Genomic DNA, 27,981 nt, shown 5'->3' with positions numbered 1-27,981 from the left:
AGTGTTGCAGATCCGTGATGTATACTTACGCAAGAAGCTGTCCTCTTCCTCGCTTTCTTCCTCTTCCTCCGTCTCAGTTGGGGGGAAGTACTCTTCGAATGACTGGAAGGTCACGTGTTTCTTGGGTCTTCTGGGTCTGCCTCGTATCTTCAGTCTAGTCGTGAGAATCTTCAGAGGTTCCACAAATGGCTCACTAGTTGCCGCAGAGAGATCGAAGCTCAATCCCAACACGTTTTCCACACTGTCTTCTTGAACCATCTTGGATATCTGAGACAGGACCTCTTCCAGCTCCGTCTGCATCTCGATCACTGTTCTTCTGTCGGTCACAGGCTGTTGGTCACTTGTATCCAGCAGAGTGAGAGATAGAGACAAATCCAGCATCTGCTCGTGAAGGTCGATCAGTTTCTCGAGAGAGTTCACTCCGCTAGTAGTGGGCACAGGAGGAGACGTTTGCAAGAAGTCTGCTTCCACTGAACTCAACACATTGTAGACACTCTCAATCAAGGATCTGATGTCAGTCTCGACTTTGGAAGCATTTTCGGGTTCCTTTTCCGAGTAATGTTTCAGGAGAGATTGCACTTCTGGTGAATCAACACTCTCCGCCAGCTCAGACACGATTGAGTTGAGGTAGTTGATGAGGAATTCCTGTTCCTCGGCGTCGAAGCAGAACTTGTCGCTTCCCATGACGTCACTCAGAGTGCTGACGTCATAGGTGAGGGACAGGATCAGTCGACACATTCTCTTGGCCTCTGCAGTCAAGTTGTTGTCATTGGCGAATTTGAGTAAATCTAGGAGGATCTGATCATCCGTGAGGTCGTTGGCAATTTGGCAGCAATCTTTGAGCTGAGTTGTAATTAAAGCCGATTTCCTCATTGCCTCTGCTCCACTCAAGTTCTCGATGGAATCCTGGTCCATCGTTTCTCTGGAGGACGTCGTGGATGTTTGTCGTGAAGTGGAGACATCAGATGGGGAGGAAGCATCGCTTGTCACTGATGGAGCTTCTGTCGCGGTTAGAACAGTTTCCGGTGTTTTCTTATCGTCCATTAATGGGGTCTCATTGTGATTGGGTGCTTTTTCTACAGCTGATTCGTCATCCGAAGGAGGATGCGAAAGTGGTTCTATTGAGAGCGTTTCCTCCGTCAGTCCAACGAACAACTTGTCAGTTGATTTGAAATCGGTCGACTCAGTGGCCATCAGAACAGGAGCGCTTGTATCACAATCTTCATCTTGCAGTGACATATCAAACAGTGACAGACTGTCGTCCTTCTTTCCCCTTCTCGACCGAGGAGCGTCCAACAGATCGTTGATGACGTCGAAGGGCTCTTTTGCCTCTGCACAAGGCACACTTTCCAATTGACAATCATCGACTGATTCCGGTGTCAGTTTTTCCTGCAGTTCTTTCATGTTACTCCATAACAAGTCCTCATCTGACTCCAAATAATCTTCTTTCGCAGTTTGGGGACCATCAGCGCTATTATTAGCTGAACTGTCAATGTCAGCTTCCTGCTCATTTGTATTTCCGTGGGTGATAACTTCATCAACCATAGGTTCAACTTCCTCACTCTTGTTATTGCCCTCAGAAACTTCTGCAGCACAAGTAGCCTCTAGCCTCTCAGAATCCAGGCTTTCAAAGTCACTCTTGGCTAGAGTCACCCGATCACTAGACTCTGCTTCAGGAGACACAATAGTATCATCAGCTGAGCTGTCAAGGGCATTTCCTTCCATTGTACTCCCATCGCTCACTGGTTCACTCTTTATGTCCTCGCAAACATCTATAAGTTGCACTTCTTCATTGTCCTCAACATCACTAGAGTGCATTTCAACATCTAGGACCTCAGTGGGTTTTCCAGTCGCCTCGATTTCTTCAACTTGCTTCGTAATGTCAATTGAGGACTCAGTTACATCCTCAAGGATTTCATCTATGGTCACAGTTGTAGCCTTGGTTGTTTGATCTCCAACGGACGTTGTTTGATCTCCAACGGACGATACCTCAATGTCCTCTTCCAGTTTTCCCTCTGTAGCCTCAGCAACTATTTCTTCTTCCGACACCTCCTTGACATTGATAACCTCCTTGGTTTTTACAGACTCCAAGTCTTCGTTGTCTGTTTTCATTGCAATTACGTCGTCAACAGAGGCAGCTTGAGGAGAGTCGACAATTTCTTCGATTGAGACGTCCACTTCGCTTTCATCGTTATTGTTCTCAGCGGTCACTGGTTCACCCATAATGTCCTTGACGACATCGATAGTTTCAACTTCATTGTCGTCAACATCTCTAGATTGCGTTTCAACACTTAGGACCTCAGTGGCCATTTCAGTCGCCTTGTTCTCTTCAACCTCCTCCGTAAGGTCAAATGAGACTTCCTTAACGTCCTCGAGGGTTTCGTCTAATGTCACAGCTGAAGGCTCAGTTGCTTGATCTCCGACGGACGATACCTCAATGACCTCTCGCAAATTCCCCTCTGTAGTCTCAGCAACTATTTCTCCTTCTTCGGACAACTCCTTAACATTGATAACGTCATTGTTTTTTGCAGACACCAAGTCTTCGTTGTTTGTTTTAGTCTCAATCACGTTGTCATCAGAAGGAGCTTCAGGAGAGTCGACATTTTCTTCAATTGAGACGTCCACTTCAATTTCATCGTTATTATTCTCAGTGGTCACTGGTTCACCCATAATGTCCTTGACAACATCGATAGTTTCAACATCATTGTCTTCAACATCACTAGATTGCGCTTCAACACTTAGGACCTCAGTGTCTTTTTCAGTCGCCTTGGTTTCTTCAAACTGCTCAGTAAGGTCAAATGAGGACTCAGTTACATCCTCAAGGGTTTCATCTATGGTCACAGTTGTAGTCTCAGTTGCTTGATCTTTTACGGACGGTACCTCAATGTCCTCTTCCAGTTTTCCCTCTGTAGCCTCAGCAACTATTTCTACTTCTTCGGACACCTCCTTAACATTGATAACCTCATTGGTTTTTGCAGACTCCAAGTCTTCGTTGTCTGTTTTGGTTGCAATCACGTGGTCATCAGAGGCAGCTTCAGGAGAATCGACATTTTCTTCACTTGACACGTCCAATTCAATTTCATCTACACTATCCTCAGTGGTTAGAGGTTCATTCTTAATGTCCTTGACAACATCCATAGTTTCAACATCATTGTCCTCAATATCACTAGATTGCGTTTCAAAACTTAGGACCTCTGTGGGCTTTTCAGTGGCCTTGGTTTCTTCAACTTGCTCCGTAATGCTAAATGAGGCTTCTGTTACATCCTCAAGGGTTTCATCTAAGTTCACAGTTGTATTCTCAGTTGCTTGAGCTCCGACGGACGATACCTCAATGTCCTTTTCCAGTTTTCTCTCTGTAGCCTCCGCAACTATTTCTACTTCTTCGGACACCTCCTTAACATTGATAACCTCATTGAATTTTGCAGACTCCAAGTCTTCGTTGTCTGTTTTGGTTGCAATCACGTGGTCATCAGAGGCAGCTTCAGAAGAATCGACATTTTCTTCACTTGACACGTCCAATTCAATTTCATCTACACTATCCTCAGTGGTTAGAGGTTCAGTCTTAATGTCCTTGACAACATCCATAGTTTCAACATCATTGTCTTCAACATCACTAGATTGCGCTTCAACACTTAGGACCTCAGTGGCTTTTTCAGTTGCCTTGGTTTCTTCGAACTGCTCCGTAATGTCAAATGAGGACTCAGTTACATCCTCAAGGGTTTCATCTATGGTCACAGTTGTAGTCTCAGTTGCTTGATCTCCTACGGACGGTACCTCAATGTCCTCTTCCAGTTTTCCCTCTGTAGCCTCAGCAACTATTTCTGTTTCTTCGGACACCTCCTTAGCATTGATAACCTCATTGGTTTTTGCAGACTCAAAGTCTTCGTTGTCTGTTTTGGTTGCAATCAAGTGGTCATCAGAGGCAGCTTCATGAGAATCGACATTTTCTTCAATTGAGACGTCTACTTCAATTTCATCATCACTATTCTCAGTGGTTCCAGGTTCAGTTTTTATGTCCTTGACAACATCCATAGTTTCAACATCATTGTCTTCAACATCACTAGATTGCGCTTCAACACTTAGGACCTCAGTGGCTTTTTCAGTCGCCTTGGTTTCTTCGACCTGCTCCGTAATGTCAAATGAGGACTCAGTTACATCCTCAAGGGTTTCATCTATGGTCACAGTTGTAGTCTCAGTTGCTTGATCTCCTACGGACGGTACCTCAATGTCCTCTTCCAGTTTTCCCTCTGTAGCCTCAGCAACTATTTCTGTTTCTTCGGACACCTCCTTAACATTGACAACCTCATTGGTTTTTGCAGACTCAAAGTCTTCGTTGTCTGTTTTGGTTGCAATCAAGTGGTCATCAGAGGCAGCTTCATGAGAATCGACATTTTCTTCAATTTGGACGTCTACTTCAATTTCATCATCACTATTCTCAGTGGTTACAGGTTCAGTTTTTATGTCCTTGACAACATCCATAGTTTCAACATCATTGTCTTCAACATCACTAGATTGCGCTTCAACACTTAGGACCTCAGTGGCTTTTTCAGTCGCCTTGGTTTCTTCGACCTGCTCCGTAATGTCAAATGAGGACTCAGTTACATCCTCAAGGGTTTCATCTATTGTCACAGTTGTAGTCTCAGTTGCTTGATCTCCTACGAACGATAACTTAATGTCCTCTTCCAGTTTTCCCTCTGTAGCCTCAGCAACTATTTCTACTTCTTCGGACACCTCCTTAACATTGATAACCTCATTGGTTTTTGCAGAGTCCAAGTCTTCGTTGTCTGTTTTGGTTGCAATCACGTGGTCATCAGAGGCAGCTTTAGGAGAATCGACATTTTCTTCACTTGACACGTCCAATTCAATTTCATCTTCACTATCATCAGTGGTTACAGGTTCAGTCTTAATGTCCTTGACAACATCGCCAGTTTCAACACCTTTGTCTTCAACATCACTAGATTGCGCTTCAACACTTAGGACCTCAGTGTCTTTTTCAGTCGACTTGGTTTCTTCAATCTGCTCAGTAAAGTCAAATGAGGACTCAGTTACATCCTCAAGGGTTTCATCTATGGTCACAGTTGTATTCTCAGTTGCTTGATCTACTACGGACGATACCTCAATGTCCTCTTCCAGTTTTCCCTCTGTAGCCTCAGCAACTATTTCTACTTCTTCGGACACCTCCTTAACATTGATAACCTCATTGGTTTTTGAAGACTCCAAGTCTTCGTTGTCTGTTTTGGTTGCAATCACGTGGTCATCAGAGACAGCTTCATGAGAATCGACATTTTCTTCGATTGAGACGTCTACTTCAATTTCATCTTCACTATTCTCAGTGGTTCCAGGTTCAGTCTTAATGTCCTTGACAACATCGCTAGTTTCAACATCATTGTCATCAGCATCACTAGATTGCGCTACAACACTTAGGACCTCAGTGGCTTTTTCAGTCGCCTTGATTTCTTCAACCTGCTCCGTAATGTCAAAAGAGGACTCTGTTACAGCCTCAAGGGTTTCTTCTAAGGTCACAGTTGTAGTCTCAGTTGCTTGATCTCCTACGGACAATACCTTAATATCCTCTTCCAGTTTTCCCTCTGTAGCCTCAGCAACTATTTCTACTTCTTCGGACACCTCCTTAACATTGATAACCTCATTGGTTTTTGCCGAATACAAGTCTTCGTTGTCTGTTTTGGTTGCAATCACGTGGTCATCAGAGGCAGCTTCAGGAGAATCGACATTTTCTTCACTTGACACGTCCAATTCAATTTCATCTTCACTATCATCAGTGGTTACAGGTTCAGTCTTAATGTCCTTGACAACATCGCCAGTTTCAACATCTTTGTCTTCAGCATCACTAGATTGCGCTTCAACACTTAGGACCTCAGTGGCTTTTTCAGTCGCCTTGGTTTCTTCAATCTGCTCCGTAATGTCAAATGAGGACTCTGTTACATCCTCAAGGGTTTCATCTATGGTCACAGTTGCTTGATCTCCTACGGACGATACCTCAATGTCATTTTCCAGTTTTGCCTCTGTAGCCTCAGCAACTATTTCTACTTCTTCGGACACCTCCTTAATTTTGATAACCTCATTGGTTTTTGCAGACTCCAAGTCTTCGTTGTCTGTTTTGGTTGCAATCACGTGGTCATCAGAGGCAGCTTCAGGAGAATCGACATTTTCTTCACTTGACAGGTCCAACTCAATTTCATCTTCACTATCCTCAGTGATTACAGGTTCAGTCTTAATGTCCTTGACAACATCGCTAGTTTCAACATCATTGTCTTCAACATCACTAGATTGCGCTTCAACACTTAGGACCTTAGTGTCTTTTTCAGTCGCCTTGGTTTCTTCAACCTGCTCCGTAATGTCAAATGAGGACTCTGTTACATCCTCAAGGGTTTCATCTATGGTCACAGTTGCTTGATCTCCTACGGACGATACCTCAATGTCATCTTCCAGTTTTGCCTCTGTAGCCTCAGCAACTATTTCTACTTCTTCGGACACCTCCTTAATTTTGATAACCTCATTGGTTTTTGCAGACTCCAAGTCTTCGTTGTCTGTTTTGGTTGCAATCACGTGGTCATCAGAGGCAGCTTCAGGAGAATCGACATTTTCTTCACTTGACAGGTCCAACTCAATTTCATCTTCACTATCCTCAGTGATTACAGGTTCAGTCTTAATGTCCTTGACAACATCGCTAGTTTCAACATCATTGTCTTCAACATCACTAGATTGCGCTTCAACACTTAGGACCTTAGTGTCTTTTTCAGTCGCCTTGGTTTCTTCAACCTGCTCAGTAAGGTCAAATGAGGACTCAGTTACATCCTCAAGGGTTTCATCTATGGTCACAGTTGCTTGATCTCCTACGGACGATACCTCAATGTCATCTTCCAGTTTTGCCTCTGTAGCCTCAGCAACTATTTCTACTTCTTCGGACACCTCCTTAACATTGATAACCTCATTGGTTTTTGCAGACTCCAAGTCTTCGTTGTCTGTTTTGGTTGCAATCACGTGGTCATCAGAGGCAGCTTCATGAGAATCGACATTTTCTTCAATTGAGACGTCTACTTCAATTTCATCTTCACTATTCTCAGTGGTTACAGGTTCAGTCTTAATTTCCTTGACAACATCGCTAGTTTCAACATCATTGTCTTCAGAATCACTAGATTGCGCTTCAACACTTAGGACCTCAGTGGCTTTTTCAGTCGCCTTGGATTCTTCAACGTGCTCCGTAATGTCAAATGAGGACTCTGTTACATCCTCAAGGGTTTCATCTATGGTCACAGTTGTAGTCTCAGTTGCTTGATCTCCTACGGACGATACCTCAATGTCCTCTTCCAGTTTTCCCTCTGTAGCCTCAGCAACTATTTCTACTTCTTCGGACACCTCCTTAACATTGATAACCTCATTGGTTTTTGCGGACTCCAAGTCTTCGTTGTCTGTTTTGGTTGCAATCACGTGGTCATCAGAGGCAGCTTCAGGAGAATCGACATTTTCTTCACTTGACAGGTCCAATTCAATTTCATCTTCACTATCCTCAGTGGTTACAGGTTCAGTCTTAATCTCCTTGACAACATCGCTAGTTTCAACATCATTGTCTTCAACATCACTAGATTGCGCTTCAACACTTAGGACCTCAGTGGCTTTTTCAGTCGCCTTGGTATCTTGAACCTGCTCAGTAAGGTCAAATGAGGACTCAGTTACATCCTCAAGGGTTTCATCTATGGTCACAGTTGTAGTCTCAGTTGCTTGATCTCCTACGGACGATACCTCAATGTCCTCTTCCGGTTTTCCCTCTGTAGCCTCAGCAACTATTTCTACCTCTTCGGACACCTCCTTAACATTAGTAACCTCATTGGTTTTTGCAGACTCCAAGTCTTCGTTGTCTGTTTTGGTTGCAATCACGTGGTCATCAGAGGCAGCTTCATGAGAATCGACATTTTCTTCAATTGAGACGTCTACTTCAAATTCATCTTCACTATTCTCAGTGGTTACGGGTTCAGTCTTAATGTCCTTGACAACATCGCTAGTTTCAACATCATTGTCTTCAGCATCACTAGATTGCGCTTCAACACTTAGGACCTCAGTGGCTTTTTCAGTTGCCTTGGTTTCTTCGACCTGCTCCGTAATGTCAAATGAGGACTCAGTTACATCCTCAAGGGTTTCATCTATGGTCACAGTTGTAGTCTCAGTTGCTTGATCTCCTACGGACGATACCTCAATTTCCTCTTCCAGTTTTCCCTCTGTAGCCTCAGCAACTATTTCTACTTCTTCGGACACCTCCTTAACATTGATAACCTCATTGGTTTTTGCTGACTCCAAGTCTTCGTTGTCTGTTTTGGTTGCAATCACGTGGTCATCAGAGGCGCCTTCATGAGAATCGACATTTTCTTCAATTGAGACGTCTACTTCAATTTCATCCTCACTATTCTCAGTGGTTACAGGTTCAGTCTTAATGTCCTTGACAACATCGCTAGTTTCAACATCATTGTCTTCAGTATCACTAGATTGCACTTCAACACTTAGGATCTCGGTGGCTTTTTCAGTCACCTTGGTTTCTTCAACCTGCTCCGTAATGTCAAATGAGGACTCTGTTACATCCTCGAGGGTTTCATCTAAGGTCACAGTTGCTTGATCTCCTACGGACGATACCTCAATGTCATCTTCCAGTTTTGCCTCTGTAGCCTCAGCAACTATTTCTACTTCTTCGGACACCACCTTAACATTGATAACCTCAATGGTTTTTGCAGACTCCAAGTCTTCGTTGTCTGTTTTGGTTGCAATCACGTGGTCATCTGAGGCAACTTCAGGAGAATCGACATTTTCCTCACTTGACACGTCCAATTCAATTTCATCTTTTCGATTCTCAGTGGTTACAAGTGCGCTCTTAATGTCCTTGACAACATCGCTAGTTTCAACATCATTGTCTTCAGCATCACTAGATTGCACTTCAACACTTAGGATCTCAGTGGCTTTTTCAGTCGCCTTGGTTTCTTCAACCTGCTCCGTAATGTCAAATGAGGACTCTGTTACATCCTCAAGGGTTTCATCTATGGTTACAGTTGCTTGATCTCCTACGGACGATACCTCAATGTCATCTTCCAGTTTTGCCTCCGTAGCCTCAGCAACTATTTCTACTTCTTCGGACACCTCCTTAACATTGATAACCTCATTGGTTTTTGCAGACTCCAAGTCTTCGTTGTCTGTTTTGGTGTCAATCACGTGGTCATCAGAGGCAGCTTCATGAAAATCGACATTTTCTTCAATTGAGACGTCCATGTCAATTTCATCGCCATTATTCTCAGTGGTCACAGGTTCACTCTTAATGTCCATGACAACATCGATAGTTTCAACATCATTGTCTTCAACATCACTGGATTTCGCTTCAACACTTAGGACCTCAGTGGCCTTTTCAGTCGCCTGGGTTTCTTCAACCTGCTCCGTAATGTCAAATGCGGCTTCTGATACGTCCTCAAGTATTGCATCTGATGTCACAGCTGTGGTCTCAGTGGCTTGATCTCCGATGGACAGAAACTCGATATCCTCAGTGGGTTTTTCAGTCGCCTTGATTTCTTCAACCTGCTCCGTTTTACTAGCGTCGTTATGTTGACTGACTGTTTGCTCGTCGCCTAATTCTGCTCTTTTTGCATCGTCATTTGATTCATCTATATTTAATGATACAGATAGATCATTATCAGATTCGCTGTCCATCTCTGCGACAAGAATTTGGTCCTCGAAACTAATAGAAGTCTCGGCAACACTAACTGCATGATCCTTCGCTTCTGTTTCTGTCACATCAGTGCTCTCAACTGTTTGTACCTCACTTGACAATACAAAGTTAGTCAAATTGTCTTCAGACTTGGTTTCTGTGTCAGTGTTTTGACTTGATGTTTGGAGCATGAAAAGAGTTTCAGCTACCGTTTGCTTCTCATCAACGGTATCGATGCTAGATGTGGTTTCGGTAAAAGTGGTTGCAATTGGTTGCAGTGAAGTATCGGCTGACAGTTCGTCAAATGTTGTGTCTACTTGAACTTCTGTCACGACACTCTCGACGTCCGTCGAGTCCGTAGTTGATTGTGATTCCACTGCAGTGATGTCTTTCTCATCTGTCTTGAGGAATAGATCCTCGCTCACCTTTTCCTCACACTCAACATCTCCTACATGTAAAGGAGTGCTTTCAAATGTATCCTCAGATGTGGTTGCACTTTCTACTGACTCCCCAACAAGTTCCACGATTTCAAATTCCTCCTTTTGCGCCAGTGCTACCACATCTTCCAAGATTTGTTCACTTGTTTCGTAAACAGATAGTCCTTGTTCATCGTCGGATAGAAGTGTGACAACAGGAGATGGTTCTGATTGGCTGTGAGTCTCTAAAACATTGATTTGCAGCTCCTTTTCAACATCCTCTTGTTCTATTTGGGTGTTGACTGCAAATGACGAATTCTCAATTTCTTTCGACTCAACTTCCTTCTCGACAACATGCAATTCTTCCATTGGCTCTGCTTTTAAGCCTGATTCCTTGTCATCTGCAACGAGCGAATCAGAAGCTGCGACAATTTCCAGGTTTTCAGCAGTTAAGTGTGTGTCACTTTCAACTTCTTCGACCTCGACGTCACCATGTGCTAGTTGTGTCAATTCAGTGCTCTCGTCCTCCTGGATATGAGTTTCGACAGTGGTAGTCGTAGTAGCTGCAGTTGAATGATCATCTTCAACTTCTTCCTCCGTCTTTTCTGTCATGTTAAGTATTGGCTCCAAGTCACTTTCTTCAACTGACTCGTCCACAGTGAAAACACCAGCATCCCTTTCCTTCTCTTCAACACTGTCCTCCTCAGACATTGAAGATTCAATTTGCAAACAACTTTCTCCGTCCGCAGCTTCTTGAGACTCACTCGAAATTTTGGAAGTAACCGCAGTTTCTTCTCCTAACAACACATCTACATGCTGGGAGAGGATAGCCACAGACTTTATATCAAAATTGTCGGCATTGAGAGTGAAGCCAGGCGCTGCTTCTTCTTCAGTTAGTTTTTCAGTGTTTGTGTGAGTTTCACTTTCAATTTCTTCTGTCTCCACATCACCATGTAACATTTTGGTTACTTCGAAGTGTTCATCTGATTGAAGATGGGCCTCCAGAGTAGCCGAAACTGAGCTCACATTCTCCACTTCCTCCTTGTGTGTGATGACAATCGAAGTCTCTTCATTATCCTCATCAACTGGTGCTTCTATTGTTAGACAGGTTTCTAAAGCTTCATCCAGCGTCTTTTCTTCCTCCTCTATCAACACATCAGCTAACACATCCTCATCCACGTTTATTTGGAGCTCTGTTGAATGGTCTTCTTCCAACTCGGTCTCCATTTCAACTTCCTTTTCTTCGCTTTCCACCTCAACCTCCCTTTTGAGCACCTCTAGTGCTTCCAAAGGCTCTGCTTTCAATCCCGATTGATTGTCATCACAAACTACAGAATCAGTAGCCGCTTCCGTCTTAAAACTTTTTGAGGCCAAATGAGTATCACTATCAATTTCTTCTGCTTCGACGTCACCGTGTGACAGTTTTGTCATTTCGCAGCTTTCGTCGTCCCTAACATGAGCTTCCACTGTGGTGGTGGTAGCTGCAGCTGAGTTGTCATCTCCCTCGATCTCCTCTGTCTTCTCAGTCATGTTCAGCAGTGGTCTGTGCTCACTCTCTTCAACCGACTCCTCTAGAGTGAAAATACTCACAACAGTATCTTTAGTTGAAGCGGCGGCTGTTTCTATGTCTTCAGAAGTCAAAGAGACTACATTCTCATCCTCCTTTGACACACTCACTTCTTCTTCTGTTGCTTCAAAGACTCTAGATTCAACATCGCTTTCCTCGCCAACGAACACTTCAAATGGTTCTGATGCGACAGCCGGAGCAACAGATTTGTCAGCACTTTGTTCAATTTCAACGCATGTTAACAAAGTCTCTTTTTTGCTCAAGTTCTGTGCCTTAACATGAACATCACTCTCAATTTCCTCGCACTCGACATCTCCATGTTGCATTTTGGTGACCTCGCAGTTCTCATCTGAGTGGACGTGAGCCTCCAGAATAGCACTGGCTGTACTCACATTCTCCACTTCCTCCTTCTGGGTGACAACAATAGAAGTCTCTTGACTAACCTCCTCAACTGGGGCTTCTATTGTTAGACAGGTTTCTAGAGGTTCCTCTACTCTGTTCTCCTCTTCCTCTACTAACACATCAGCCAACTCATCTTCATCAACGTCGATTTCCAGTTCAGCTGAGATATCTTCTTCCATCTCCGTCTCAATCTCAACTGCTTCTTCCTCATTGACCGTCTCAACCTCCCTTTTGAGAATTTGCAGCGACTCAATTGGTTCAGCTTGCAGTCCTGATTGCTCGTCATCTTTAACTAGGGAATCAGTCGCTGCTTCCGTTTTGAGAGTCTTTGCGTGCAAATGGGTGTCACTGTCAATTTCCTCCGCTTCGACATCGCCATGTGACAGTTTAGTCATCTCACAGCTCTCATCCATACCAACATGAGCCTCAACTGTAGTGGTAGTGGCAGCAGCTGACTTGTCATCTTCCACCTCTTCTGTCTTCTCAGTCATGTTTAGCAGAGGTTTGTGTTCGTCTTCTTCCATCGCTTCATCTATCACAAAGAGCGTAGATGAATCTTTCTCATCCCTCTTTTCTACCCACTGATCAGACTCAACTGATAAGCTGTGAGTGTCACTTTCCCTATATTCCTCCTTCTCCTCCTCCTGTTCTGCACTGACAGAGAAATCCAAGCCAGCTTCCTCATTAGAATCATTTCTGCTCTGAATAGAAGTCTGCTTTGAATCTGTCCCCTGGTGAATCTGACTAGACTTAACCACTTTTGCTTTGCTGAACAAACTCGAGGTATCTTTTGTTACTGACTCGGAGACTGTCTCCCTCTCTGTTCTGTCTTCAACCTGTGGATGCGTTTCACTCTCAAATTCTTCGCATGTGACGTCAGCGTGTAGCAATTTGACGACTTCAAAGCTCTCGTCTCGGTGCAAATGTGCCTCAAGCGTAGTGGTGGCAACTCTGCTCACATCTCCTATCTCTTCTACCTTCTCTGTAATACTCATCACTCCTCCCTCAATGCATTCCTCCTCGTCCATTGTGAAAGAAGCCTCCTTGTCTTCTTGTTTAGTTGCCGTTTCCACCACATCTTTCTTTCCCGGTTCCTGCTCGTCAGATAACGTGACGCCAATATCTTCCTCATTTTGACTGTGGACAGAGAAGACAGTTGCATCGTCTTCACAGGTGCCTGTATCCTCCATATTGAAAATAGTGTCGTTTGAGCTGGATGCGTCGTGTTCATCAGCCACTCCAAGATGTGTGTCGTGGAACACAAATTCGTCGCTATCGATCACACTTTTAGGCCTCTGTTTGCTCTTTTTGACATCATCAGCCGTATCTTCTGGTGCCTTCAACTGATCAACTTCGGGTGCCTGGTGCCAGGAATGTCTCCTTAGTCTGCTCTGGACATCTTCTACTCTTTCCAGCAGTGAGTTCCACATATCTGACAAATAAGAGGTCTCCGATCTGTCGTTTGGACCCCCACTACGTGAGCTGGATGTCGAGTTGGTTCGGATGAAGTCCACGTTGTAGTTGAGACACTCTAGGGGGTCAAAGTCGTCTTTTTTATTGGACATGAGGTCATTCAAACCATCATCAACAAATGTTTGTTCATCATAGTCGTCATTGACGATGATCTGGGGAGATCCAATGTAACGAAGGGACTCCAGTTCATCTTGGGCTGTTTTGAACTTCTTGGGGGCAGATTCCTTCTCATCAGACGATGTCAGTGTCAACTCCTGTGGTCTCTCCTGGTCACTTGATACCTTTATTTGTATCTCATGCGACACTTGCTCACTTTCGTCCTCAATTGCAATCTGAAGAGGTTGCTGCAGGACCTCTGCATGTTCTTGCAGTGATGACGTTGAGGCAGCCAGAGTGTCACTGCTTGATGTTGGGATGTGATCATAGGAGCAGGATGGCTGCTGTTGCATCTGCTGTGCCAGGAAGTCCTCCTCCTCAACAGCTGTCTCTCTGAACACTCTCTGCTGCTCCAAAATGTCTTCGCAAAGAGTTCTCTGGAGCGAAATCATGTAGCGGATGTTCTCTTCGTATTCGTCCAACACTACCTCACCCACTTCTCCCGATTCCACTTGTTCCACCTCCTCCAGATCCACCTTTTGGCTGTCGTCCTCCAATCCGTCTGAGGTGGAGGTGGTGGCAGTAAGTGCTAGAATGTGGCACACAAACACACTCAACAAAGACATACTTGAGTGTTACATACAAAGACACACTTCTTACACTTACCATAATTTAGAATCAACAGATACATTGAGTGGGCTGCCTGCTAGCGTAGAGGTGGGGGTGGGGGTTGGGTCCAGGGGGACAACTTCTGGCGCGACCGTTTCAAAGACAGCAGCCTAGTGGGAGAAGAATCGGCGAGTAATAATGGGATAGGTTTTAGTAATATATCGCACCAGTATTTCACAGAAGGTACCACAATTTGGGTCACACCAGAAGCAGTCCATATCGACTGAGTTGATTGCTTATTTCAAAGTTACTGAGGTGCAGAAGAGTGCACAAAGATTGCATCACCTTCGTGATCAACATTTTTAGTTACTCAATGCAAAAAAAACTAAGTATTTTTCAGGGAGTGGCTTTCTGTCAAGATTACGTTAAAAAAGAGTGTTGATCTCCCAATATAGTAAAATTCCTCGTATGGGAACTGTTTCCTGTTCCCCACATAGAACTCAAAAAATAGAGAATTGAAGTTGTATGCCCTAATAATGGGGTGAAGTAATTGCATTAGATAGTGCCACCTCTTATGAGACCATATACAAACCACTATCAGTGCAATAACACACATTAGTCTCTACACACAGATTAATTAAAACAATTATATTATTGATTGGACAGAGGGCTGGGGGAGGGGAGGAAACAGATCCATTCTGTTTTGGATCTAGGTCGGAAAAAAATACAAACAAATTGCACTCTTCAATCAAAATTAGCATTTGATTGATAGTAGCACCTTTATCGAGCTTTGAAAACTTACCCCTTATTTAACAGCAGCTTATGAAGATCTTCCGCAGATTTACTAAACTGAATATTTATAGAAAACAGCTGCACATTGGTTAATAATAAATGCTGGGTGTACATTATTCAATTAAACTGACTAACGTCGGACAAATTGCTCTCGAACAACAGGCGGAGCAATTTATGGGTGTAAAATATCTGCGCAGGGTTGGCTTCGAACCTTCAACCTCTACAGTCTTCGACAGAAGCATTCAATACTCCGCCATCAAGACTTGTAGCGAGTTCCTATACTACGATCACTTTTAACTTACCAAAAAACTACACTTCGGAGTGAGAGAAATTGAAATCACTCAAAAAGGAAGACGAAAAGCGTGAAAAAGTTACTTGAGAAGTCAAGAAAGGTTCCAGTACAAAAGCGCACACAATTCGTGCAGAGAGCAATTAACAACTGTTAATGGAAAATTTCGACAAAATCAGTCAGTCACAAATGATTCGAATGTTAACCCGCCGCTATTTTGTTGGTCATATATATACTGCTTTTCTATCGATGAGTTATTCTAAAGAAAAAGCAAGTACCACAACCAGTGGAAGTGAATAACAACCGATATAAAATATATTACAATAATTAATGTCGGTCAGTAGAAAAACTAATGATCATCGAAGCTATATATATCAGCAAGCTGAAGCCGGCACTAAACACACGCGACGAATATAGGGGGAGGGAACTCACGCTAAAATATTAGTTCAAATCATAATTTTGACTAAATGAGAATGCATAGGGCAAAAAACATTTTGTGCATGACAAAACGAAATTTGCAAAACCTCCACAAGAGGGATACTTATGGTTAGGGCAAATTCGGAATAACCCTAAAAATACAAGAACATGGACAAAATCGAAAAATCCGGAATAGGAATGTTTTTAAGTAAATTGATAACAGATGTAAATATGTGTTGTAAATAGGCTAAATATTGTATATAAGGAAAAATTTTCGATTGAATTTTTTAGAATGTTTCCTAGAATTGTTTTAATTGTCATCTCAGACAAATGTAAATACATATTCATTTTATCTTTTAACAATTTGTAAAACAGTTTTAACCTGACGATGAACGTAAAGTTCGAAAACGTTTGTTTTAAGTATTGGAAGTAATTTTAATTTGACAAATTGGTTTTTTTTTTTACATTAATGTTTAATATGTTAACTTATTTGTTTATACGCCGTTTGACTAAATGTGCAACTGCTTGTATATATCAAATTTTCAGTCAAACAAGGCAACTCGGTAATGTGCTATCGCACATAAGGTTCCGACCCCGCTCATCCACAATTTTGGCATGATTGTCTACCAAATGAGGAACTTAGAAAAACCCAAAAATTCAAGTATTTTTTTATAAAAAAAGGTCTATGAACGAAAAGATAGCCTCCAAAGCAAATAACTTAGTGATGGAGTAAAAATGGTGCATTCGATTGATGAGATGTGCAAACATTAAGAAAGCGAGTCAAAACGAACAGCAAAATCAAACAACGACAACAAAAATAATTACATTAAAAACTTCATGTCCGTTTTAAAAAACAAAACTTAATAACAAAGTCAAAATTGCGTCAGATAAAACTGATATTAAATAAAAATAACTTGTAATTCACGAGAAAAGATATGGGACTAGTCAATGAAAAGGATTGATAACAGTTAGACAATAAAGAACGAAAACAGTAAAGTTGAAAAATTCGCTTATTTTTTTTAAAACAATTAATTTCAAAGTAATGAAAACCATTAGAAACCAACTAAAAAATCACATAGGTGTACGATTACCAATGCTTATATAGTAGGAATTAAGAACTGCCAGTATTCAATTTTTTATGCAGTTACAAAAAGAACAACAAATAGACAACAAACAAAAAATGAATTAACGCTTGGCAGAAAACGCTTTCGAAACCACAAAACCACAATATGGCCATGAAAATATGTTCGAATGCACTTTTTGCAAGCACCGATAAGTGACTATGTGACCTCCCATTGATGCAGCTTGGTAACAGGTAGACAAAAGTGCAAAATTAAGTAACTTTAATTTTTTTCGAAAAAAAAACATTTCCAAAGACATGAACGCTATTAATTACAGAATGAAACAATTTAATAGGATCATTTATTCTTCCAAATCCCCTGAAAACTACAATTATCCAGAATATGTCTTACGTCTACAAAAAAACGTCAAGCAAGACAAAATCAAAAATGAATTCACTTTTTCTTCTGAAGAACCCGTGTCGAAGCCACTAAAGTCATAACGAATTCTCCAAAAACATGAGACTGTGTGTCACCAATGCCCTTTTGACACCTTCCTTTGGCTACAATAATGTCATATATAGGCTGTAATTAACGAGACTAGATAACAAACAGACAATAAAAGGAACTAAATTGCAAAGATAAAAAGTTTTTTTTTTTTAATTTGGAAATCAATTGTTTTCAGAGTCATGAAAGCCATCAGTTATCTAACAATATCAAACTATAGGCTCATCTATTCCTCTCTGAAAAACCAATGAAAGCGGGTCATTGTACCGGAAATTTCTTACGACTAAAAACACAAAGTAAAAACGACAGTTAGAGACAAAAATTTAAAAATTCAAATAAATTCTTCGAGAAAGTAGTGTCGCAACCGATAAAAACATAATCCATATCTTCAAGAATTTTAGTTTTATCAATTGTGCTTTATTTTGAAAGCCCATTATTTATTTAAAAATCAAATACTTTTAAAAGTCAAAACGACCATAGGCTTTCAAGTAATCAACTAGATACAATAATATGGAGCTAATTAGGAAACCAATTGAAACTCTCATTTGTGAGCTTTGGTTTTAAATGATCTGTTACTTAATTAATGTAAAAAAAGATTGAATTTTTTTTATAAAAAAAGACCGACTGATTACAATCCCAATTACTTTTGGAATATACCAGTCCAAGATTGGTCCAAAACTAGCCCTGCTAATGCTGTTTGTCCATTAGGATCACTTAATTATTCGAATGTTATAGATATTGATATTTTGTTAGTTAAAAAATCAAAAATAGATGCTGCGTTTTTGATAATCAACGAATAAATTTAGCAAAAAACGGCAAGATTTAGTTACTGAGCACTCTCAACGGAATTTGGAGCAGAAAAAGCCCCCCTTTGAGTCTACAAAGATTGTGTTAGTGCTGTTTGGTTCTGTACTTCCTGTAAATTTAATCAAACTCGACTAAAGAAACTTATTTCGTGCTGTTTTTGATGAAAAAGTCTTAATTTTGAAATATTTAGCCAGAATTTTTGACAAAATTAATAAAAATAGCCTGAAAATTTTATTCTACAAATAAAAATCAACAACACTTTCTGAAACAAATAACAAATTTTAGCGAAATTGGTGAAGTTTTAGTCAAAATTTCCGGAAAATGTGAAAAATCTCACCGGAACTCACGCTATTTTCTCAAAATTAAAACCTCGATAACTCCCTGTAAAAAACGAAAATTAAAAAAAAATTTAATTCCATATTCTACGCTGGACAAGCTTTCTAATGATACCAGTCTTAACTCTCTACGATGAATATATCGATCGGCCAAAATTGACTGAACAAAAAAACCCCATTTGAGTATATTAGCCTAATTGTTGTGATAAACTTATTAAATAGATTTACCTCCGCTGTATTTTCAAATAAGTATGCGCGCTGGGCTGAATCAAACTTACACCTTTCCAAGCCCCGCCACCCCAGCCGTAGGCGAGTGAACCAATATCCCACCCCGACTCATCACATCAGGTCGTATCATTTCAACTGATTTCATTTTTAGAACAATTTCTTTTGTTTTTGAATGTTAGCAGGCTCCCTGAATGGGTTGTTTTGATGACAACCATCTTCCTTCATCACATCAGGTTGTATAATTCTAACTGATATATTTTTAGAGCAATTTCTTGTGTTTTAAATGTTAGCAGGTTCCGCGAATGGGACGTTTTGATGCCAACCCTCTTCCCTCCAGCTGCTCGGACTTGGTTTTGGGTACTTCTCGTACCAAATATATAGACGAGGGTCAAGTACAGGGTTGTGTACACTCTTATCGAGGTACTAAACTGCTACATCTCTGATGTTATCAATCAATACCCAAATCGGAAACTGAACACTGTTATAGTAATTGCTGGCTTCAATGATCACCACTGTTATAGTAATTGCTGGCTTCAATGCTGACTTCAATGAACGTAGTAGTATTGAAACTTTCATAGAGCATTGGAAATTCCTCATTCAGCTCATTATTGTTAAATTTAGCCCAAATAATTTGATTGTTCCCAAAGTCATACCCACCAGCTGTAATCGCCTCATAAATAAGAAAATCAGTGCCCTTAACTACGCTTTGTATAATTATATTGATTCTAGTGCCTTAAAGCTGTTTATTGTTTCATCCTAATTTAGAAATGTTCTTGAACCTAACCTGTTCTGTAAAGACACCGCTCACTTCTCCTTTCATGGAAACCATGTTTTCACTATTATTCTGTTCAACATCATTCAATGCTTTAAATATCGTTGCTGCTATTACTCTCCTGTAATTAACTTAATCTAGTCCCCCTAAGTGAAGCCTTCCCGACTCTTAGCCCGTAGCCTGATGGCTGATCAAACCCATTGTTCACTCTGCAAGGGTCCCCTACGTAGGGGAGGCGTCTGGTGTCATACGTGTTAAAAATATTTTCACGTGAAATGCAGTGGCCTAGCCGCAGCGAAAGAGTGGACCGAAAACTTCAGCTGCAAAAGCTGCTCTGAGGTCACCGCAGCCGCCGAAACAATAATCGCAACGCCGGAACCACAATGATTTGACCGTTCCCGACACTGCACTCAGAGATCCTGCAACATCGCACGCCCCCGAACGTTCCGTCGCCGCACCATCGGAAAAATTTTTGGGATAACTTCCAGCCTCATCACGCGGTAACAGTGCGCGAAATATACCGCGAGGTCGTCACATGGAGGCTCTCGTTCTTCACGCTCAGTAAGAACAAGACAGGGGAACAGTTCGCAAAGCCCTTCACAGTGTCCTCTCCCCGATTACCGTAGACACGGACAGATCCGATATATATCTGACCCTATGTATGATACTTCCGCACTCAACTCTCAGTCGCACAAAGAACAAGGACGATGGATCGAACAATAAGACCATCAAACGTAGACTGCGTGCATGGCACAGCTGCAACTTCTCACAACTGTTCTGTGAAGAGAAGGCAATCCAAATGAGAATGAATTCAAGGAACAAAAAGCAACACTCTGACCTCAAGATGTTCAACGATTTCATGTCTCGTGGTAAGATCAGAAATGCCATTCGCGTTCTTTCGGATGAGCATAAAGGCGGCGTACTCACACCTACCAATCTCATAGACGGTAGACCGGTCCTCGAGATTTTACGCGACAAACATCCTGAAGGGCAACTCTTGGAGCCCCACTGCATTCAGAGCCAACATCCACGCACGCTTCCCTACCACCCCGCTGTTTTCGACAAAATCAGTGCTAGGCTTGTCCGAAAGCATGCTATGAACACTCATGGCGGTGCGGGGCCTTCAGGTCTCGATGCCGATGATTGGCGTAGACTACTTTCTGCTTTCGGGCAGACATCCACGAAACTGTGCAAGCTTGTTGCCAAGTTTGCTAAGAGGCTGGCCACGTTCATAATACCACCAGATGATTTGATTGCATACAATGGTTGTCGACTAATGGCTCTGGATAAATGTCCAAGTGTGAGACCTATTGGTATTGGTGAAGTAATGCGTCGCATCACCGGACGCATAATCGTCGACTGCATCAGGCAAGATCTAACATACCTCGGTGGAAACATGCAGTTGTGCCTGGGGCAGAAATGCGGCATAGAACATGCCATACATTCGCATCGCGACAGTTTTGATGATCCCGAAAACGAAGCAATTCTACTAATTGATTCCAAAAACGCACTTAATGTGCTCAATAGACGAAGAGCATTAGAGAACCTGAAAGCCTTATGTCCATCATTGCATGTTGCCCTACAGAATTCCTATAGCCATCCGTCTCATCTCTACATCGGTAAGTCGACCATTCTGTCTCATGAAGGTACGACACAAGGTGATCCCCTTGCGATGGCAATGTATGGAATCGTAATCCTACCCCTAATATCAAGACTTCACAATGACTCCTTGACACAAAATGGTATGATGGTAGCGTCGTCGGTAAGTTGAAAGATATCAGGGCACTCTTCGACAAGCTCACTCAGCTTGGTCCCAAGTACGGATATCTTGTCAATCCTCCGAAGTGTCAGTTGATAATTAAGCCAGGAGGCGAGCGCCAGGCGTCAACTGAGTATACCATCCAGCTGGCCTCGGAAAAAGGAGCATCTAGCTGGCTTACCGCGCTTCCGTTATCAAAACATGGTTTCGACCTTACGAAGACTGAGTTCCGTGATGGAATAGCACTTCGCTACACCTGGGAAGCGAAGAACACGCCAGCTATATGCTCATGCGGGAAAGAATTTAGCCTCACCCATGCCCTTCATTGCGCCAAAGGCGGTTATACGCACCTACGTCACAACAAAATCAGAGACGTCTTTGCAAACTTGATGGATGACGTTTGCCACGATGTCCAGATAGAGCCAAAACTTCAGTCGCTCGATGGAGAGATTTGTGCAAGCGAACCCGTGCAAGCTTGTTGCCAAGTTTGCTAAGAGGCTGGCCACGTCCATAATACCACCAGATGGTTTGATTGCATACAATGGTTGTCGAATAATGGCTCTGGATAAATGTCCAAGTGTGAGACCTATTGGTATTGGTGAAGTAATGCGTCGCATCACAGGACGCATAATTGTCGACTGCATCAGGCAAGATCTAACATCCCTCGGTGGAAACACGCAGTTGTGCCTGGGGCAGAAATGCGGCATAGAACATGCCATACATTCGCATCGCGACAGTTTTGATGATCCCGAAAACGAAGCAATTCTACTAATTGATTCCAAAAACGCATTTAATGTGCTCAATAGACGAAGAGCATTAGAGAACCTGAAAGCCTTATGTCCATCATTGCATGTTGCCCTACAGAATTCCTATAGCCATCCGTCTCATCTCTACATCGGTAAGTCGACCATTCTGTCTCATGAAGGTACGACACAAGGTGATCCCCTTGCGATGGCAATGTATGGAATCGTAATCCTACCCCTAATATCAAGACTTCACAATGACTCCTTGACACAAAATGGTATGATGGTAGCGTCGTCGGTAAGTTGAAAGATATCAGGGCACTCTTCGACAAGCTCACTCAGCTTGGTCCCAAGTACGGATATCTTGTCAATCCTCCGAAGTGTCAGTTGCTAATTAAGCCAGGAGGCGAGCGCCAAGCGTCAACTGAGTATACCATCCAGCTGGCCTCGGAAAAGGAGCATCTAGCTGGCTTAACGCGCTTCCGTTATCAAAACATGGTTTCGACCTTACGAAGACTGAGTTCCGTGATGGAATAGCACTTCGCTACACCTGGGAAGCGAAGAACACGCCAGCTATATGCTCATGCGGGAAAGAATTTAGCCTCACCCATGCCCTTCACTGCGCCAAAGGCGGTTATACGCACCTACATCACAACAAAATCAGAGACGTCTTTCCAAACTTGATGGATGACGTTTGCCACGATGTCCAGATAGAGCCAAAACTTCAGTCGCTCGATGGAGAAATTTGTGCAAGCGAACCTGTGCAAGCTTGTTGCCAGGTTTGCTAAGAGGCTGGCTACGTCCATAATGCCACCACATGATTTGATTGCATACAATGGATGTCGACTAATGGCTCTGGATAAATGTCCAGGGGTGAGACCTATTGGTATTGATGAAGTAATGTGTCGCATCACCGGACGCATAATCGTCGACTGCATCAGGCAAGATCTAACATCCCTCGGTGGCAATATGCAGTTGTACCTGGGGCAGAAATGCGGCATAGAACATGCCATACATTCGCTTCGCGACATAATTGATGATCCCGAAAACGAAGCAATTCTACTAATTGATTCCAAAAACGCATTTAATGTGCTCAATAGACGAACAGCATTAGAAAACGTGAAGGCCTTATGCCTATCATTGCATGTTGCCCTACAGAATTCCTATAGTTATCCTTCTCATCTCTACATCGGTAAGTCGACCATTCTGTCTCAGGAAGGTACGACACAAGGTGATCCCCTTGCGATAGCAATGTATGGAATCGGAATCCTACCCCTAATATCAAGACTTCACAATGACTCCTTGACACAAAATGGTACGATTGTAGCGTCGTCGGTAAGTTGAAAGATATCAGGGCACTCTTCGACAAGCTCACTCAGCTTGGTCCCAAGTACGGATATCTTGTCAATCCTCCGAAGTGTCAGTTGATAATTAAGCCAGGAGGCGACCGCCAAGCGTCAACTGAGTTTGCACGCACAAATGTGGAAATCACGCAAGGCGCACGAGTCCTGGGATCAGTAATCGGTAGCTCTGAGGCCTGTAAAATTTTCCTGAAAGATGCAGAAATTAAATACACAAAAAGTTTGGACAGACTTGGTCAATTTGCTCTCACCTCTCCCCAGAACGCCTATGCATGTTTGACGAAGGGGGTTCAACAGAAGTTGAGCTTTCTCTCGCGTACTACCCCCTCCATGGACGGGGTTCTGGACAAGGTAGAGGAGCGGCTAGGCTGAGTCATACCAAACATCGTCGGCAAAGAAATAATCCAAGAGGAAAGAGAACTTTTTTCTCTCCCTCTCAGAATGGGTGGGCTTAACATCGCCCTCCACAAGATCTTCATAAAAATCTTGAGAAATCAATTGAACTCTCAACTCCGTTGGAGTCATATAATGATTCATTCGATATTCAACAATGTGAATTAGAACAAACCAAGATCAGTCTCAGACAGAAAGCAGACATGGAACTCATCTCGAAAAAATCCAGAATAGAAAAAAATCTACCAGAAATGAAGCTGGCCTCGGAAAAAAGGAGCATTTAGCTAGCTTAACGCGTTTCCGTTATCAAAACATGGTTTCGACATCACGAAGACTGAGTTCCGTGATGGAATAGCACTTCGCTACACCTGGGAAGCGAAGAACACGCCAGCTATATGCTCATGCGGGAAAGAATTTAGCCTCACCCATGCCCTTCATTGCGCCAAAGGCGGTTATACGCACCTACGTCACAACAAAATCAGAGACGTCTTTGCAAACTTGATGGATGACGTTTGCTACGATGTCCAGATAGAGCCAAAACTTCAGTCGCTCGATGGAGAAATTTTCTCGAGTAATTCCACCACTACTGATGATGACTCTCGACTGGACATCAAGGCAAACGGACTGCGGGGCACCCGCTTTGATCGCACTTTCTTCGATGTGAAGATTTTCAACCCTCACGCGAAGAGCTGCCCTAAGACCATAAAAGATGCATACAAATATCACGAGAGCATCAAGCGAAATAAATACGAAGAGCGAATCTGGGAAACCGAACACAGCAGTTTCAACGCACTGGTTTTTGCTTGCTCGGGCGGTGCTGGGCCATCAGCATCGCGCGTTATGAATTGACTCGCAACTAAGATCAGCGAAAAACGCGGAGAGCCGTACGCCAACACTATAAGCTACATCCGAACGAAAATCAGCTTCGCACTTCTGAGGAGCTGCGTTCTCTGCTGGAGGGCCCTCAAGTCCTCGCGCCCTCAAGTCTCGTGTTCACAGTGAGACTTCGATTAGCGCCGTCGCGGAGGAGGGAAGGCTGCACTGAGTGTTTGGCTGCTTAACTTTATTCCTTTGCTGATTCCTTGATATCCTATTTTTATTTTAATCCTTCCTTACCAGTTCCCTATGTGTGCTATTTATATATATAGGTGCTTTATTCTCCACTTGTTTGTTATTTTTGTGACTGGGCCGTCTTTACACTGTCTGGAGGGGATCAGCTTGGAGTGCAGCATCCGGCTAAGTGCTACTCATCATCCCTTATGTTCCGACCTACATCCATCGTTGCGGATGGTGTACACGGTCCATTTGAGTATATAGTTCCTTCCCCAAAAGAGGGGTCGGAACAATTAAATTAAAAGTTCTTCTATTACATAACTATTAATATTTGACTGTACTAAGATTTTCAGTACGGCAAGAGTACACTCATTAAGACGACACGGCTCGCCACTGTGTGGAAATTTAGAATAGCATTCTTCTTCATGAAAAATAAAGGGGGTTTGCTCTTAAGCCTTGAAATAGTTCTGTAAGAGAAGAAGAAAAGACTCTTTATTTGACTAAAAATGTCAAAAGCGTCAACTTCTTGTTCTTCCAAAAATCTAAATTTATTCTTTTGTTTCATAATTGAATTGAAATAAATTTAATTGAAAATATAACTTCAATTTGCAATTTACCTGAAGACGCTAGATATAGCAAAAAATTTTAATTGAGTTAGTTCTTCAACTACTAAAAAAATTCAGGGTGAAATTGCAGGCATGTTTCTAAAAATTACACCCAATTCAGTGACTCCAAGAGTTTCAGTCAAGATTTGTTCTAAACACTGATGAAAACGTTATTTTATTTCTATAACTAAAAGAACAATTTTCTCGAGTACTGCTTTCAAATGTATTCATTTACAATTTAAGTGCACGCACCCGTACATATAGATTTTTTTGGCGCGTACAAATGAACACTACAGTTGAAAAATAGTGAATGTTGCATCAGAGGGATCCTCCTACAGGTAGCAGCCCTTATATGGAGCACCTAGTTTACCAAGATAATTTTTCAGTGCGAACAATAGAGTTTCCTGGTAAGTCTTGTAAAGTGATTCTGATTAAGCCGAAAAACATCTGGAGGTATCAAATCATGGTTGATAAGCCATTGATTATCTTGGTACCTCTTAGCCTAAGAGATGTCTACTGTAGTTTGGTTTTGCATTTGAGCGTAGCTAGAAGACCCCTTTTTTGCAATTAAAGATATTCAAGCCTGTAATCAAACATAAGTTTTTTTGCAGTTTTCTCTAAAAAAATGTCATGTGATGCCTATTTTGTCTGCTGATATGTACTACACTTTGATGTAATTTAAGTCTGATACCACTACTACTAGTTCCTTTGAGTTCTTTGTTTCGCAAACTGATCCCGTCTTAGACTAAAAGTTATTCAAGAAAGAAGAGTTTCTTGCCTCAATGCTTTTAAACTGAATTTGATCATTCCAAAACAATAGAGATCATAAACTGTCAATACTTTAATTTCCTCAAATAGTTCACGGAAAGGATAATCGCGCTTTTGACGTACATCCATAAAATAGTAGCCCAAACAAAAACGACTGATTTGCATAGGTCAATCTAAGAGGAAGATTCTTGAGACAATTGCTTTCAATCTCTTTGAAACATAAATATCTTTGCAAAGTTTCCCTTTAAAATAACTCATTTATTCTTAAAAATTGAGCCGTTTATCGATTATGTTACGTAAATGACTAATGTAATATGAACAGGAGGTAGAAGCTAGATTGCTTTAATCTATACTATCTTCACCATGCAAAAACTACGAACTTGCATACCGTCCCGAAATTTATTTTTAAGGTCAATCTGAAATCTCATGTGGTCTACGAACTCAGTTGTGGCTGCAATTCCACCTATGTCGGCCAAACTTGTCGACATTTGACCACGAGTTTTTCGGGGCACAAAAAATTGATTCACCGGTGGCCAAACATGTGGAATGCTTTGGGGCTCTAACCGCCTTTAATTATAAGACAATATATCAGTGCCAGGATATCGAAAAACCTATGGCCGTAGAAGCTCTAAACATTAGTAGACGCAAGCCACAACTGAATACGCGGGACGAGTACAAAGACCAGGAATTAACAGTGCAATATTAAGTGCAGACAGCATGTTCTGCCAAAAAAAATTGAATTGGCATGTGAGCAACGTTAAATCGATCACGATAACAAAACTCCCATTCAAAACATACTAACTGACTAACTGGTGCCTATTGAGATCAATAATTAGTTTACTCTTGAGCACGTAGTTCAAATAAATCTATCTTTAGAAAAAACCAATTTAATTCAAAAGATTTTTACTGCTCTGAAAAAACAGTATTTCAGCTCACTAAAAACTGCATAAGAAATGACTTGGTCTTTCATTAAAAATAAACCAACAACCGTTGGATAAACTGCATTCAATCAAGACCCGAGGAAATTTAATTTCAAAGGAAAGCAGTTTATTAGTTATTTACGAGTGCAAAGAAACAACAAATAAGTACGAAGAGCGAATCCGCGAAACTGAACACCGGTTTTTGCTCGGGCGGTGCTGGACCGTCAGCATCGCGCGTTATGAAACAATTCGCAACCAAGATCAGCGAAAAACGCGGAGAGCCGTACGCCGACACTATAAGCTACATCCGAACGAAAATCAGCGTTCTCTGCTGGAGGGGATGTCGCGCCCTCAAGTCTCGTGTTCTCAGTGAGACTTCGATTAGCGCCGTCGCGGAGGAGGGAAGGCTGCACTGAGTGTTTGGCTGCTTAACTTTATTCCTTTGCTGATTCCTTGATATCCTATTTTTATTTTAATCCTTCCTTACCAGTTCCCTATGTGTGCTATTTATATATATATAGGTGCTTTATTCTCCACTTGTTTGTTATTTTTGTGACTGGGCCGTCTTTACACTGTCTGGAGGGGATCAGCTTGGAGTGCAGCATCCGGCTAAGTGCTACTCATCATCCCTTATGTGCCGACCTACATCCATCGTTGCGGATGGTGTACACGGTCCATTTGAGTATATAGTTCCTTCCCCAAAAGAGGGGTCGGAACAATTAAATTAAAAGTTCTTCTATTACATAACTTTTAATATTTGACTGAAAGCGCATAATTGTCTAAAATTTGGTAAATAAATAACGCACACGTTTACAGTAATTGCATCTTAGTTTGTTCGAGAGCAAGGTAAAATTAACAATATTAATTAATATCGACGAATATTGGTAACAAGGGCATTCGATACTTTTACT

At 42.0% G+C, this 27,981-nt stretch overlaps 1 protein-coding gene across 1 annotated transcript in view; it reads right to left on the bottom strand.

The window, feature by feature from the left end:
- Positions 1-27,981, bottom strand: part of LOC142350941 (uncharacterized) — a 136,075-nt gene that overhangs the window by 44,180 nt on the left and 63,914 nt on the right. Inside the window, exon 17 of the mRNA XM_075402966.1 lies at positions 30-14,243. Coding sequence (XP_075259081.1) covers positions 30-14,243 — 14,214 coding nt within the window. The remainder of the gene's footprint in view (positions 1-29; positions 14,244-27,981) is intronic.

The sequence above is a fragment of the Convolutriloba macropyga genome, chromosome 12, assembly GCF_964194025.1.
Source record: "Convolutriloba macropyga chromosome 12, txConMacr16.3, whole genome shotgun sequence".
In the NCBI taxonomy this organism is placed as follows: Eukaryota; Metazoa; Xenacoelomorpha; order Acoela; family Convolutidae; genus Convolutriloba; species Convolutriloba macropyga.
The sequence above is the reverse complement of the archived record's forward strand: the minus strand, read 5'-3'. Positions and strand labels throughout refer to the sequence as shown.